Below are 15,004 nucleotides of genomic sequence, written 5' to 3'. Positions count from 1 at the left end.
TTATAAAAGATATATAGAAAATAAGTTTTCACTTTATTTTTAATAATTTATATTATGACAAATTAAAATAAAGGTTCATGACAATTGTCTAAACAAAACTTTACAGTGGTTTTCTATAGAAAAAAATACAGTTAGATAACATTTTGAGAATTTCTAGTTGTGATTTTCTAAATCACAAGTTGTAGAGTCTCTTCTTCATCTTTGGTACCCTCTTGTGGTCAGTGGAAGGGATTGGTTTGGACTTCTTTTAACAATTATGTATAGTTTCATGTTTTTTATCTGCATGATAGACCTATCATTTTTATGAATATTGACTTTTTTTTTGGCTATATACAAATTTGGAGTAAAATTGACAGTTGGAGTTTTCTTCCCATTCCTTACTTTGCTGTGTAAAGTGAAGGTGTGGCACAACCACACTTACTAATCTTAGAAGCTGAGATATAATATGATCACTGTGCTTAGAGTAAATGTGGTATAATCTGGAAAGCAGATTGATTGCAGACCCAGAACTTACCTTATACTTTTGTCAGCTAATATTGGGTTTGGGGACTAATTTGCCATTTTTGATGATCTATTTTAAATTTTATAATACACACACACACACACACACACACACACACACACATACAAACACATCACACATATATACATATATATGTGACTTAATTTTATTTTATTTAAAAATGTTATTATTTTGTTATTAGACTTCATTTTAAGTGATTACCTAGTTCAAATGCACTTAACTGTATTTACAGGAAATGTGACAGTATAATGTAGTCTCTGTTTTTCAAATCATGCTCTGACAATAAGAAGACAGGAATCCTGTGCAGAATTTAGTAAAGATTCATGGGTTATTTTTCCCTTCCCTCTGCAGCATTTGTTTCAGAGCAGATTCTTAGCCTGATATCCATAACATGTAACCAAAAGATAAGAGATAGCTGTGTGGTGTTAAGTTATTAAATCCAAATGAGACGTGGCTTATATGAGGAGTACATCATGGCTTTGGGGACAGATGTGAATTTCAAGGAGAAATGCTCTTTGTTTTCAAGAAAATGCTTCCCTACATTATAGTTGTCCTTCATGTGGCCTACTCAATTCTTTAATTTTAGGCTAGATCTGAGTGTGTTTTTGTTGTCTACATCATTGGAACCTTTGAGTAGATCTGTTGCTGGCCTGGTGAAGTACTAGGATTTGAATAAGAGTCCAGAAAGTGCTCTGGGAATGAGTTTTATATTGCCAGGAATGCTGACATGTTGGCACTGAATTGTTTCCAAAAATGCCATCAAACACTGACTGAAAACAAAGATACTAGTGTTGTCACCACAGCTGTGTTCTCTTTGCCTTTACCCAGTTACTTCTATGCACAGCAAGAAATTTTAAGTCCCCTAAAATGAAAGTGAGTCAGCATTGTGTAATGTGTAATGTGTAACTGTAATGTGACTGGTTGCCCCCCAGTGTCTGTGCACATTGGGATTGAGTTAAGCTGTTAAGCTATTTGTGTAGAATTGTCCCTGGTATTATGGATTTTGTTTTGTTTTGTTTTAAACAAATGGACTATCTGTGAGGGATTGTGGTGCCCAGTGTTATAAGAGGAAGAAGTTCCCTTGTTCATTAAATATTTATTGAGCACTTTCTCAAATATTCAGTTTTAAAAAGAGGATAGGGTACATACCTAAATTTCTCTCCTACAGTGTCAAACACAAACACTATAAGAAATTTATATGTAAAGCTCTGTGAGCCTTCAAAAGGGAGGGAGAGTTGATGGAAGGGACTTGTGAATGAGGCCTGTTTGAGTTGTGTGCTAAAGTGGATGTAACTTGAATATGTGGAAATTAGAAGAAATGAGCATTTTCTCAGAGGAGAAATGACCTGCAGAGAAAAAAGATAAGGAGCTCAAAAGTGCTAGTGGGAGAGACTTTTCAAAACATTGATTGGGAAGGTCAATTGTGAGCATGAAATGCTAGATTAAAAAGTAAGCTCCATTGAGCAAAGGATGAAATATTCACCCAGGTGTCTTGTTGCAACAGTAGAGAGGACAAGCTTATTCCATCCTGAGCCTTGGACTTCTCTGCTTCCTTCTGGGTCTGCTGCTCCACATTCTGTAATAGGAGTTTCTCAGTGGACCTGCTTTTTTGGATATGAATACCACTCTTTATTTTTTTATTGTGTTTCTCCAGCCACATTTTCTCCTTATGTAATACAAATCCCTTGAAGATTTTGACTTTTCTCATTTATCAGTCTAATAGTTTAATTTACAAACATATTAGTACTTCTTAAATGGCCCAAAAGTGACTTGAACTTTTACAGTGCTCTTCCCATTCAGTGTAATTTTGTCCATTAACTTTCTGGAGTTCCATATTTGGAACTAGATCATGGTGAGTTAAAAATGTCAGAGTTGGCAGTTAATCAAAAAAATTACTTGGATTTATCAGTCTGAATCTGACAACTTCAGATAATGGGACAAACAGACCAGAGACCTGCTTGACTTTTCCCTTTCTTCTTTCCTCCCCTCCTCCTCCTGTCCATCCATACATCTATCCATGTATTAATTTTTTTTCTATTGATGTATAGTTGGCACACAATGTTATATTGTTTTCAGGTGTGCAATACAGTGATTCTACAACTCTGTACATTATGTTGTACTCTTCTCTGTATTGTTCCAATTTTAGTATGTGTGCTACTGAAACAAGCATATACCCATCTATTATTATTTTTTATTAACCTCTTTGAAATACTTCAGCAAATAATGAAGGAAAACATTATGCATAATAATCAGAGAGCTTGTTAAAAAATAATAATTCCTGGGGCACCTGGGTGGCGCAGTCAGTTAAGCGTCCGACTTCAGCCAGGTCACGATCTTGCGGTCCGTGAGTTCGAGCCCTGCGTCGGGCTCTGGGCTGATGGCTCAGAGCCTGGAGCCTGTTTCCAATTCTGTGTCTCCCTCTCTCTCTGCCCTTCCCCCGTTCATGCTCTGTCTCTCTCTGTCCCAAAAATAAATAAACGTTGAAAAAAAAATTAAAAAAAAATAATAATAATTCCTGAATCTCTGGATGGGGATAATAGGAATCTGCATTTTGAATAGAAATACTTGACTCTCATTAAAGTGGTCCAGACATTGCATTTCCAGTAACACTGAAATAAAAGCAAAGAAGAGTACTTCTTTGGTGAATGAAATTTATGACTATGATCACCTAGTATTTATTTCATAGGGACTCATAAATAGAAAAAAAGTTCCCTTGTGAATAACATATTTATAGTTGGAGAATATTATATGCCCAGGCATGTCTTTCTCCTTTAGGATTTTATTCCATTTGCATTTCTATAAGAATGCACCACCAGCTGAGAGGTATAGATTTCCCCTGCAGCTTCCCCTATAAGATAATACAATTTTAAGAATAAGCAAAAGTTAGCCATTAGTTATGTTGAGTGTATGATAAAGATGTTGGTAACCTTTTTGGTTTGATTTTGAACCATCTTAATTATTTCATGCTACCAATTTTTAGAAGTTTGTTTCCCTCTGTTTCCCCTCATCAAGAATGGTTTGAAATATCAGGTATCTTTTTGTAGCTGGGAAATAATGATTCCTTAAAAGAGTCTATGTGAGCACTTCTCTAAACTGGTTATATGTTAACTCATTGAAATCACCAAAAAAACGAAATGAGACACTCTCTCTTGGTCCTATCTCACACTTACTAGATCAGAATTTCCTATTGAGAATCAATTATAAAGTTCTCAGAGGGATTCTACTCTAGCCAACCTGGCTCCCTTCATACTATAGTTCCATGAACTTCTTTGAGAATTTTGATTACATATTTGAATACATAGTCAAATGACTTGTTTCACATCCTTCTTCCTACTCCATCAAGTTTTATACATATTTGGAGCTCACTAAATCTGTAGTAAATACTTGTATTGGACATTTGATGGTGATGGTAAAAAAAAAAAATCAAAATTTTAGTCTCTAATTAGTATGTTTTGTTGTTATTGTTATTCCCTAGGATGGAAAGAAGAAGTTTGATAAGGAAAGTGAAAAGTACTATTCTATTCTTGAGAAACATTTAAATTTGTCTGCAAAGAAAAAGGAATCTCATTTGCAAGAGGTAAGTTTTTCCAATTGAAATGTGAAAAGGACATTAGCATTAAAATCATGTGAAGTCCAAATTTCCAAATGTGGTAGTATCTCAAAATATGCTACTCTTTTTAAGAAGTGAGTATTTATTTATTTTGAGAGAGAGAGAGAGGAAGCTCTGGTGCCCACACATGAGCAGGGAGAGGGGCAGAGAGAGAGAGTCTCAAGCAAGCTCCTTGCTGATAGTGCCCCCCCCACACACACAACAAGGGGCTTGATCTCAGAAATCATGAAGTCATGACCTAAGCCGAAACCAAGAGTGGGAAGCTCAACTGACTGAGCCACCAAGGCACTCCACAAATCTGCTACTCTTTAATAATGATGAGAAGGAATAGAATAAGACTTTTTTTCTTTTCTTATTGGGCATTTTTTCAATGTCAGGACCTACCAAATTCATGGAATAGCTTTTTTTATATCTGTTTTTAAGGTGTTGCTTCTGCATTAAGGGGAAAACGATCCACAATTACACATTATAAAATCTCTATTTTTTTTATCAATTTTCTTAAAAAACAAGGCAACATAAATATTTTACTAACATCTATGCATGGAAGCAGTCCATATCTTCCCTTTTTTTCTGAAATATTTATCATTGGTAGTTTTTAAGTATAATTAATAAAATCGAGTAGTCCTTTTACTAAAGTGTAATATTGTTCCAGTTCCAGTGATCAGATACGTTTAAAAACAAAAATTGGGCCCTCTTGCCATTTTCTAATATCTTAGCAACTATAAAATCTTGACACATGGCTGACACTGAACCATGGGAGTTGTTGAACTCATTCACCTGCAGTTCCTTACTGCCCTCCAGACCTTTGCAGGGAATCTTATACTGTGCTGAGTCTCCTCCAGTCTCCTCTTTCTCTTCTGTTTGTACTTCTAGATATCTCAGTCAAGAACTTTTTTCAAATGCCTCCTCTTTATCTTTATAGCAAAGCCACCTACCTTCCTGAACTGCTTATCAAACCTGGATCTCCACTCTCTTTATTCCTTATTTGCCTTACCTCCACATTCACCCACAAGGCATACTTGTTAAGTTGGAGTATGGATGCAGTGGAGTCAAAAGGCATGCCTGGAGTCAAAAGGCATGAGAGGGTTATTTTTATTTCCTTTTGCTCTTTGCTATTCTCCTATGTTCTCATTTAGTGAACTGAATCTCTCATTCAAAAAAATGTTTTTTTTAAAAGTTTTAATATTGGTAATTTTTGTTATTTACACATGTATTCATTATAACTAATATATTGTTATTAACACCTGTTATTAAAGTAGGATATATTTATATACAATTATGTGTCTAGGGAAAGATTTTCTGACTAAATTGAAATGGAGAAAAATCTGTCATTAAGAAAAATCATATTTTTAGTTTTCATTGGCATGTCTAATCTTACGAAGTACTATGTTATAACTTAATATTATATTTACATGTTCCAAACTTCTTAAATGCTCGCATACCTCTTTGATTATTACACTGCAAGAAACCTAGAAAAGAATGGAGTGTGTAAATGTAGTCATGTAAAGGAAGGCTCACCTTATTATCACCAGTAAACCACTATCTTTCATGCCAAGGGCTTTGGCCAGGTGCCATTTTAAAAATATACCCCTTCTAAATCAAGGGTGCTTTTTAGAATCTTTAAAGGGTTATATGTTCTTAAGATATAGATTCAGACTCAGATATTGCCTAAACCATCAAGCAAGTATTAACTTTATCCAAATTCTAAAATCCTCTAGAGGGTATACTTCAGTTTTCCCTGACAACCTAACTCTGTATTTAATATTTGCCTGTTAGTGGCCTTCAATCCCTCAGGCTATGGTAGAAAAGAATATCTGTCTGGTTCTGTATTTAGTTGGAGCCTAGGAAAACCTATAATATGATTAATAGCATTCTCTACTTGCCCCATTACACACACACACACACACACACACACACACACACGTGCACACACACACACGTGCATGCAGGCACATACTTCTTTTCCAGGAGCCATAACCTACAACAGAACACAGTGCACAAATTGTGCCAGAGCAGCTGCTCAGAGCACATTATAGGCAAGGGAAAATATGCATTGCTTTTTTTCCCTCTATTCTTCCAAGAATCAAACCTGTTGAAGGGAGAAGCTGCCATGCTTACATTTAATTCTGTAACCTCTGTTCCTTTCCAGAGAAACTCTGGTACTTCTGTCAGTACCCAGCTTATTAAGTTGTTTTCAGAAACACCATTCTGTGCCTTCTCACCTGCACACTTGACTTCTTGTTGATTTCTTAATGGAAAATAAGTGGTTGCCCATTTTTAGTACTGAATTAGGGGTCAGCTTGTGTTGATAAAACTACAAGGCTATCAATGAGATGGATCATTGGATTAAACAGAATTAGAAAGACTTGTTAAGATTATAGGCTTTATAGTAAATGAAAAGAAGTAATATTTGATATGTAAGTGGATACTTTATTTCTATGTATAAGAGGAAGAGATCATAAAGGAAATGTGGAAAGACCAGAATGTATAAAAATAATCTGTATTTCACAATGTATTAAATCAAATGAAAAGTAAAAGTTTTAGGAAATTTGTACAACATATGACACAGGATTACCATCTCTTATGTATAAGTTACATTTGAAAATCACTGTGAAAAAGTCTTCAATGGAAAAACATGAGGTAACCATTTGAAAGAGCACAGAATGGAGAAGAAGATGGTGGTGGAGTAGAAGGACCCTAGGCTTTCCTCATCCCATGAATATAATTAGATAACTATCAAATCATGCTAAATATCCCAGAAATTGACCTGAAGACTAGCAGAACAAACTTCACAACTAAACACAGAGAAGAAGCCACATCAAAGAAGGTAGGAAGTGCAGAGACACAGTTTGAGAGAGAAATGGATCATGGCCATTGTGATGGGGAGGGAGCCATAATTGTGGAGAAGGGCGTGAGACGACTAACACGCTATGGAGGAGTGCACAGGAAAAACAAATCCCCTTGGCAATTGGCTTGGAAAGCAAGAGGGGCTGAATTTCATGAGTTCTGGCAACCAGTGGGACTTAAATCCTGGAGTTCTGTGGGAGGGAAGGCAGGACAAACAGGCTGTGGACGTACAGTGTGGAAATAGGAATCTGAAGAGCACTTGGGGGCACTCAGTGGTGAGGTTACTTGGTTATCCCAGAGCATGTCCCAGAGAGGTAGCATTCGTAGAGAGACCCTTCTAGGAACAAAGGAACCGACAGGTGCTATTTCCCTTCCCTGCCCCTCAGCATAAGTACAAGGCCACCTGTGGGAACTACTGCAGCATAGGCACTTACTACTTACCTTGCTTAAACCAAGTCCTGCCCTCGCTCCCAACTCCATGCCCTTTCTAGTCATGTTTACCTTAGTTCCAGAATGGAAGGCCCATACCCCCAAAAGACCAGCCCAAACCCCTGCCAACACTGCATCTCCAGATGCAGGAGTTTCGTGTAGCCTAGGTTCCAGTGGCGGTGGCAATATGTCTCATTTCACAAGCAGATCAGAGCACACCTAGTTAAAACATGCCACATTCAGGCCAGGGTCCAAACACTGCTCACAGCAGGCAAAGAGAGACTTTGTAGATGACTGGGATGAAGAGACACAAGAGCAGACCACATACAGCATACATTGGAGACACTCCTGGACAGGGGACACTACAGTGTAGGTCACTACAGGACCTCTTCTTCATAAGGCCATTACCCTCAAGCATAAGAGATGTACCTGGCTTTCCTAACATAGGCATGGAGACTTACACAAAATGAGAAGACAGAGGACTTTGTCCCAAATAGGATAAGGCCAAGGCCAGAGATCTAAGTGAAACAGATCTAAGTAATCTGGCTGATAAAGAATTTAAAGTAATGATCATAAAGATACTCAGTAAATTTGAGAAAAGAGCGAAAGCCATCAGTGAGACCCTTAACAGAGATAAGGAACATAACAGGGATAAAGGGCTCAATAAACAAAATGAAAAACCCACTTGATGGAATGAACAGTAGGCTGGAAGAACCAGAGGAATGAATGAATGACCTAGAAGGCAGAGTAATGGAAAGTAATCAAGCTGAACAAAGAGAGAAAGAGGATTATGCAAAATGAGAATAGACTTAGGGAAATCAGTGACTCCATCAAATATAATAACATTCGTATTATAGAAGTCACAGAAGAAGAAGAAAGGAGAAAAGCAGGCAGATAATTTATTTGAAGAAATAATAGCTGAAAACTTCCCTAATCTGGGGAAGGAAGCAGATATCTAGATCCATGAGGCACAGAGAACCTTTAACAAAGTCAACAAAAACAAATCTATACCAAGGCACACTATCTATCTATCAGAGCATGCAAATATGCAGGAGCGTGTAGGGGAGGAGCAGAGGGACAGGGAGACAGAGAATCTTAAGCAGGCTCCATGCCCAGTGCGGAGTCTGATGTGGGACTTAATTTCATGATTCTAAGATCATGACCTGACCCAAAATCAAGAGTTGGACACTTAACTGACTAAGCCATGCCTCCCACACCAAGACATGGTATAACTAAAATGGCAAATATAGTGATAATTTTTTAAGAAGCAAGCAGAAAGACAATTACATGCAAAGGAAACCCCGTTAAGGTTACCATGGGATTTTTCAACAGAAATTTTCCAAGCCAGAAGGGAGTAGCATGATATACTCACCGTGCTGAATGGGAAAAAAATGTCCAGCCAAGAATACTGTATCCAGTAAGGCTATCATTCAGAATAAGAGATCTAAAGAGTTTCTCAGACAAATAAAAACTAAAGGAGTTCATGACAAATAAACTAGCCCTGCAAGAAATATTGAAAGGGGCTCTTTGGGTGAAAGGAAAGACCACAAGTGGGAGCATGAAGTAAGGAAACAAAAAAGCAGTAAAAATGAGTATTTTTATAAAGTTTCAGTCAAGGACTGACAAAATTGAAGGTTGTAAAATATGACACCATATACCTAAAACATGGGGAGGGGAGGAGTAAACAGTGAGTTCAAACTTAAATGATCATCATCTTAATACAGGCTGCTATATGCAGAAAATGTTATATACAAGCCTAATGGTAACCACAAATCAAAACCACTAATAAATATGCAAGGAATAAAGAGAAAGAAATCCAAATATATCACTAAAGAAAACCAGCAAACCATGAAAGTGAGAAAGACAAAGGATCAGAGAAAATCTTCAGAAACCATAAAACAGGTAATAAAATAACAATAAATACATATCTATAAATAATTAGTTTCAAAGTAAAATGGACTAAATGCTCCAATCAGAAGACATAGTGCAACAGAATGGATAAAGTAGCAAGGCCCATCTATATGTTGCCTACCAGAGACTCATTTTAGACCTAAGGATACTTGCAATTGAAAGTGAGGGGTTGGAGAAACATTTATCCTGCAAATGGATGTCAAAAGAAAGCTAAAGTACCAATACTTACATTTTTTTAATTTCCTTTTGGAGACATAAAGACACAGTATGAGTGGAGGAAGGGGCAGAGAGAGAGGGAGAATCTGAAGCAGGCTCCAGGTTCTGACCTGTCTACACAGAGCCCAATGTGGAGCTCGAACCCACAAACCATGAGATCATGACTTGAGCCAAAGTTGGACATTTAACCTACCTAGCCACCCAGGCGCCCCTGAAATACCAATACTTATATCAGACAAAGTAAACTTTAAAACAAAGACTGATAAGAGACAAAGAAAGATATTACGTAATAATAAAGAGGACAGTCCAATAAGAAGATGATAGTTATGTGCCTAACATGGGAGCATCCAAATACATAAAGGAATTAATAACAAACACAAAGGAATTAATTGATGGTAACACAATAGTGGGGGATTTTAATACCCTACTTACATCAATGGTGATACGATCTAAACAGAAAATCAACAAGGAAAGAATGGCTTTGAACGACACACTGGACCAGATGGATTTCTCAGATACATTCAGAACATTCCATCTTAAAACAGCAGAATACACATGCTATTCTTTTTTTTTTTTTACTTCAACTTTTTATTTAATTCTAGTTAGTTAACATACAGTACAATATTGGTTTCAGGAGTAGAATTCAGTGATTCATCACTTAACATACAACACCCGGTGCTCATCATAACAAGTGCCCTCCTTAATACCCATCACCCATCTAGCCCATCTCCCACCCACCTCCCTCCATCAAACCTCAGTTTGTTCTCTATCTTTAATAGTGTCTTATGGTTTGTTCCCTTGTTCTCTTTTTGTTGCCCTCCATATGTTCATCTGTTTTCCTTCTTAAATTCCACATATGAGTGAAATCATATGGTATTTGTCTTTCTCTGACTTATTTCGCTTGGCGTAATACACTCTAGCTTCATCTACATTGTTGCAAATGGCAAGATTTCATTCTTTTTTGATGAAAGAATAATATTCCATATATATATATACACACACACCACCTCTCTTTTTCCATCCATCAGTCAATGGACATTTGTGCTTGCTCCATAGTTTGGCTATTGTTGGTAATGCTGGTATAAACATCAGGGTACATGTACCCCTTCACATCAGCATTTTTGTATCCTTTGGGTAAATACCTAGTCGTGCAATTGCTGCATTATAGGATAGTTCTATTTTTAACTTTTTGGGGAACCTCCATACTGTTTTTCAGAGTGGCTGCACCAGTTTGCATTCCCACCAACAGTTTAAGAGGGTTCCCCTTTCTTTGTATTGTTGCCAACACCTGTTGTTTCTTGTGTTATTAATTTTAGCCATTCTGACAGGTGTGAAGTGATAGCTCTTTGTGGTTTTGATTGGTATTTCCCTAATGATGAGTGAAGTTGAGCACCTTTTCATGTGTCTGTTAGCCAGCCATCTGGATGTCTTCTTTGGAAAAGTGTCTATTCATGTCTTCTGCCCATTTCTTAACTAGATTACTTATATTTTGGTTGTTGAGTTTGATAAATTCTTTATAGGTTTTAGATACTAATCCTTTATCTGATATGTCATTTGCAAATATCTTTTCCAATTTTCGTAGGCTGCCTTTTAGGTTTATTGATTGTTTCCTTTGCTGTGGTGAAGCTTTTTGTCTTGTTGAGGTCCCAATTGTTCATTTTTGCTTTTGTTTCCCTTCCCCCTGGCTATGTGTCTAGTTAGAAGTTGCTCCAGCTGAGGTCAAAGAGGTTGCTGCCTATGTTCTTCTCTACAAATATTTTTAAGTTTATTTATTTATTTTGAGAGACAGAGAAAGAGAAAGAGTGTGCATGAGTGGGGGGGGGGTGCAGAGAGAGAGAGAGGGAGAGAGAGAATCCCAAGCAGACTCTGTTAGCAGAGGCTTGAACTCACAAACCACGAGAGCATGACTGGAGATGAAGTTGGACGCTTAACTGACTGAGCAACCCAGGCACCTCTCCTCTATGATTTTGATGGTTTTCTGCCTCACATTTAGGTCTTTCATCCATTTTGAATTTATTTTTGTGTATAGTGTAAGAAAGTGGTCCAGTTTCATTCTTCTGCATGTTGCTGTCTGGTTTTCCCAACACCATTTGTTGAAGAGACTTTTTTCCATTGGATATTTTTTCCTGCTTTGTCAAGGATGAGTTGACTGTATAGTTGTGGATCAATTTCTGGGTTTTTTATTCTGTTCCATTGATCTGTATGTCTGTTTTTGTGCCAGTACCCTACTGTCTTGATGACTGCAGCTTTGTAATATAGCTTAAAATACAGAATTGTGATGCCTCTTGTTTTGTTTTTCACTTTCAGAATTGCTTTGACTATGTGAGGTCTTTTCTGGCTCCATACAAATTTTTGGATTGTTAGTTCTAGCTTTATGAAGAATGCTGGTGGTATTTTGATAGGGATTGTATTAAATGTGTAGATTGCTTTGCATAGTGTAGAACTTTAATAATGTTTTTCCTTCTAATCCATGAGCATGGAATGCTTTTCCATTTCTTTGTGTCCCCTTCAATATCTTTCATAAGTCTTCTATAGTTTTCAGAGTACAGATCTTTTACCTCTTTAGTTAGGCTTATTCCTAGGTATATTATGGTTTTTGGTGCAATTGTAAAAGGGGGTTGATTCCTCACTGTCTTTTTCTGCTACTTCATTATCAGTGTATAAAAATGCAACAGATTTCTGCTCATTGATTTTATATCCTGCAACTTTTCTGAATTCATGTATTCTAACAATTTTTTGGTGGAGTCTTTTGCAAATAGTAAAAGTTTGACTTCTTCCTTGCTGATTTGTATGTGATTTATTTCTTTTTGTTGTCTGATTGCTGAGGCTAAGACTTCCAGTACTATGTTAAATTGTAACGGTGAGAGTGGAGATCCTTCACTCATTCTTGGCCATGGTGGAAAGGCTTTCAGTTTTTCCCCATTGAGGATGATATTAGCTGTGGGTCTTTTGTATATGGCCTTTATGATGTTGAGGTATGTCCCGTCTATCCTTACTTTGTTGAAGGTTTTTATCAAGAATGGAAGCTGTATTTTGTCACATGCTTTTTCTGTATCTTTTGAGTGGATCATATGGTTCTTTTCCTTTCTTTTATTAATGTGGTGTATCACATTGATTCATTTGTACCTATTGAACCAGCTCTGCAGCCCAGGAATAAATCCCACTGGTATGTACTGTTGGATTCGATTTGCTAGTCTCATGTTGATAATTTTTGCATCCATGTTTATTAAGCATACTGGCCTGTAATTCTCCTTTTTTAAAAAAAGTGGAGTCTTTGTCTGGTTTTGGAATCAAGGTAATGCTGGCCTTGTAGAATGAGTTCAGAAGTTTTCCTTCCATTTCTATTTTTTTTGGAACAGTTTGAGAAGAGTAAGTATCAATTCTTGCTTAAATGTCTGGTAGAATTCCCCTGGGAACCCATCTAGCCCTAGACTTTGGTTCATTGGGAGATTTTTGATAACCAATTCCATTTCTTTGCTGGTTATGGATCTATTCAAATTTTCTATTTCTTCCTGTTTCCGTTTTGGTAGTTTGTATGTTTCTAGAAATGTATTCTTTTCTTCCAGATTGCCCAGTTTGCTGACATATAATTTTTCATAGTATTCTCTTATAATTGTATTTCGGTGGTGTTGCTTGTGATCTCTCCCATTTCATTTGTGATTTTTTTGGATCCTTTCTGTTTTCTTTTTGATAAGTCTAGCTAGGAGTTTATCCATTTTATTAATTCTTTTGAAGAACTAGCTCTTAATTTCATTGATCTGTTCTACTACTTTTTTTATTTGTATATTGTTTATTTCTGCTCTAGTATTTATTATTTGCCATCTGCTGGCTTTAAGCCTTATTTGCTGTTCCTGTCCTAGCTCCTTTATGTGTAGGGTTAGGTTGTATATTTGAGACCTTTCTTGCTTCTTGAGGTAGGCCTGTATTACAATAAACTTCCCTTTTAGGACAGCCTTTGCTGCATCCCAAAGGTTTTGGACTGTTATGCTTTCATTTGTGTTTGCTTCCATGTTACTTTATTACTCAGTTTTTTATTTCCTGGTTAACCTGTTCATTCTTTAATGGAATGTTCTTCAACTTCCGTGTATTTGTGGTCTTTCCAAATTTTTTCTTGTTGTTGACTTCAAGTTTCGTAACATTGTGGTCTGAAAACATGCATATGATCTCAATTTTTTTGTACTTTTTGAGGGCTGATTTGTGACCCAATATGTGATCTATTCACAGGAATGACCCACGTTCACTGGAAAAGAAAGAATTCTTATGTGAGAATATGTATTCTCATTCTTTTTGAGAGCACATAGAACAATCTCCAGAATAGATCACACACTATGCCACACAACAAGCCTCAACAAATTCAAGAATATTGAGGTCATACCATGCATTTTTTCAGACTACAACACTAGGAAACTAGAAGTCAACCACTTGAAAAAATCTGGAAAGACTACACATGCTTAATGGTTAAGTAACATGCTATTAAATAATGAATGAGTCAACCAAGAAATCAACAAAGAATTTAAAAATTATATGGAAACAAATGAAAATGAAAATATAACTGTTCACAACCTTTGGGATGCAGCAACAGTGGTTCTAAGAGGGAAGTTTATAGCAATACAGGCTGACCTCAAGAAGCAAGAAATATCTCAGATATACAAGCTAAAGGAGATAATAATACATTGCCTAACATTACAACTAAAGGAACTAGTGATAGACAACAGACCAAACCCTGAACCACAACAAGAAAAGAAATAATAAAGACTAGTACAGAAGCAACTGATGTACAAACTAGAATAACACTAGAACAGATCAATGAAACCAGGAGCTGGTTCTTTAAAAAAAAATTTTAAAAAATAAAAATAAAATTGATAAGCCTCCAGCCAGACTTATCAAGAAAAAAAGAGAAAGTACTCAAAAGAATCACAAATGAGAGGGGGGAAATAACAACTGACCCCACAGAAGTACAAATAATAATAAGAGAATATTATGAAAAACTCTATGCCAACAAATTAGACAACCTGGAAGAAATGGATAAAGTCTTAGAACCATATAACCTACGAAAACTGATCCAGGAAGAAATAGAAAATTTGAACAGATTGATAATCAGCAAACAAATTGAATCAATAATCAAAAAATTCCCCAAACCAAAAGTCAGTACCAGATGGCTTCACAGACACATTCTACCAATCATTTAATGAAATTAATACCTATTCTTCTCAAAGTATTCCAAAAAATAGAAGGTAAGGAAAACTTCCAAATTCATTGTAAGAGGCAAGCATTACCCTGATACCAAAACCAGAAAAAGACATCACACACAAAAAAGAGAACTATAGGCCAATATCTCTGATGAACATAGATGTAAAAATTCTCAAGAAAATACTAGCAAATAGCATTCAACAGTATATTAAAAAATCATTCACCACAACTATGTGACATTTATTCCTATGATGAAATGGTGGTTCAGTATTCACAAA

At 36.4% G+C, this 15,004-nt stretch overlaps 1 protein-coding gene across 1 annotated transcript in view; it reads left to right on the top strand.

Annotated features, from left to right (window-relative positions):
- The window catches only part of ARHGAP42 (Rho GTPase activating protein 42), a 338,134-nt gene that overhangs the window by 224,674 nt on the left and 98,456 nt on the right, over positions 1 to 15,004 (top strand). Inside the window, exon 5 of the mRNA XM_043579877.1 lies at positions 3,999 to 4,100. Coding sequence (XP_043435812.1) covers positions 3,999 to 4,100 — 102 coding nt within the window. The remainder of the gene's footprint in view (positions 1 to 3,998; positions 4,101 to 15,004) is intronic.

Source organism: Prionailurus bengalensis, chromosome D1 (assembly GCF_016509475.1).
Source record: "Prionailurus bengalensis isolate Pbe53 chromosome D1, Fcat_Pben_1.1_paternal_pri, whole genome shotgun sequence".
Classification (NCBI taxonomy): domain Eukaryota; kingdom Metazoa; phylum Chordata; class Mammalia; order Carnivora; family Felidae; genus Prionailurus; species Prionailurus bengalensis.
This window is presented reverse-complemented; position numbering and strand designations above follow the sequence as displayed.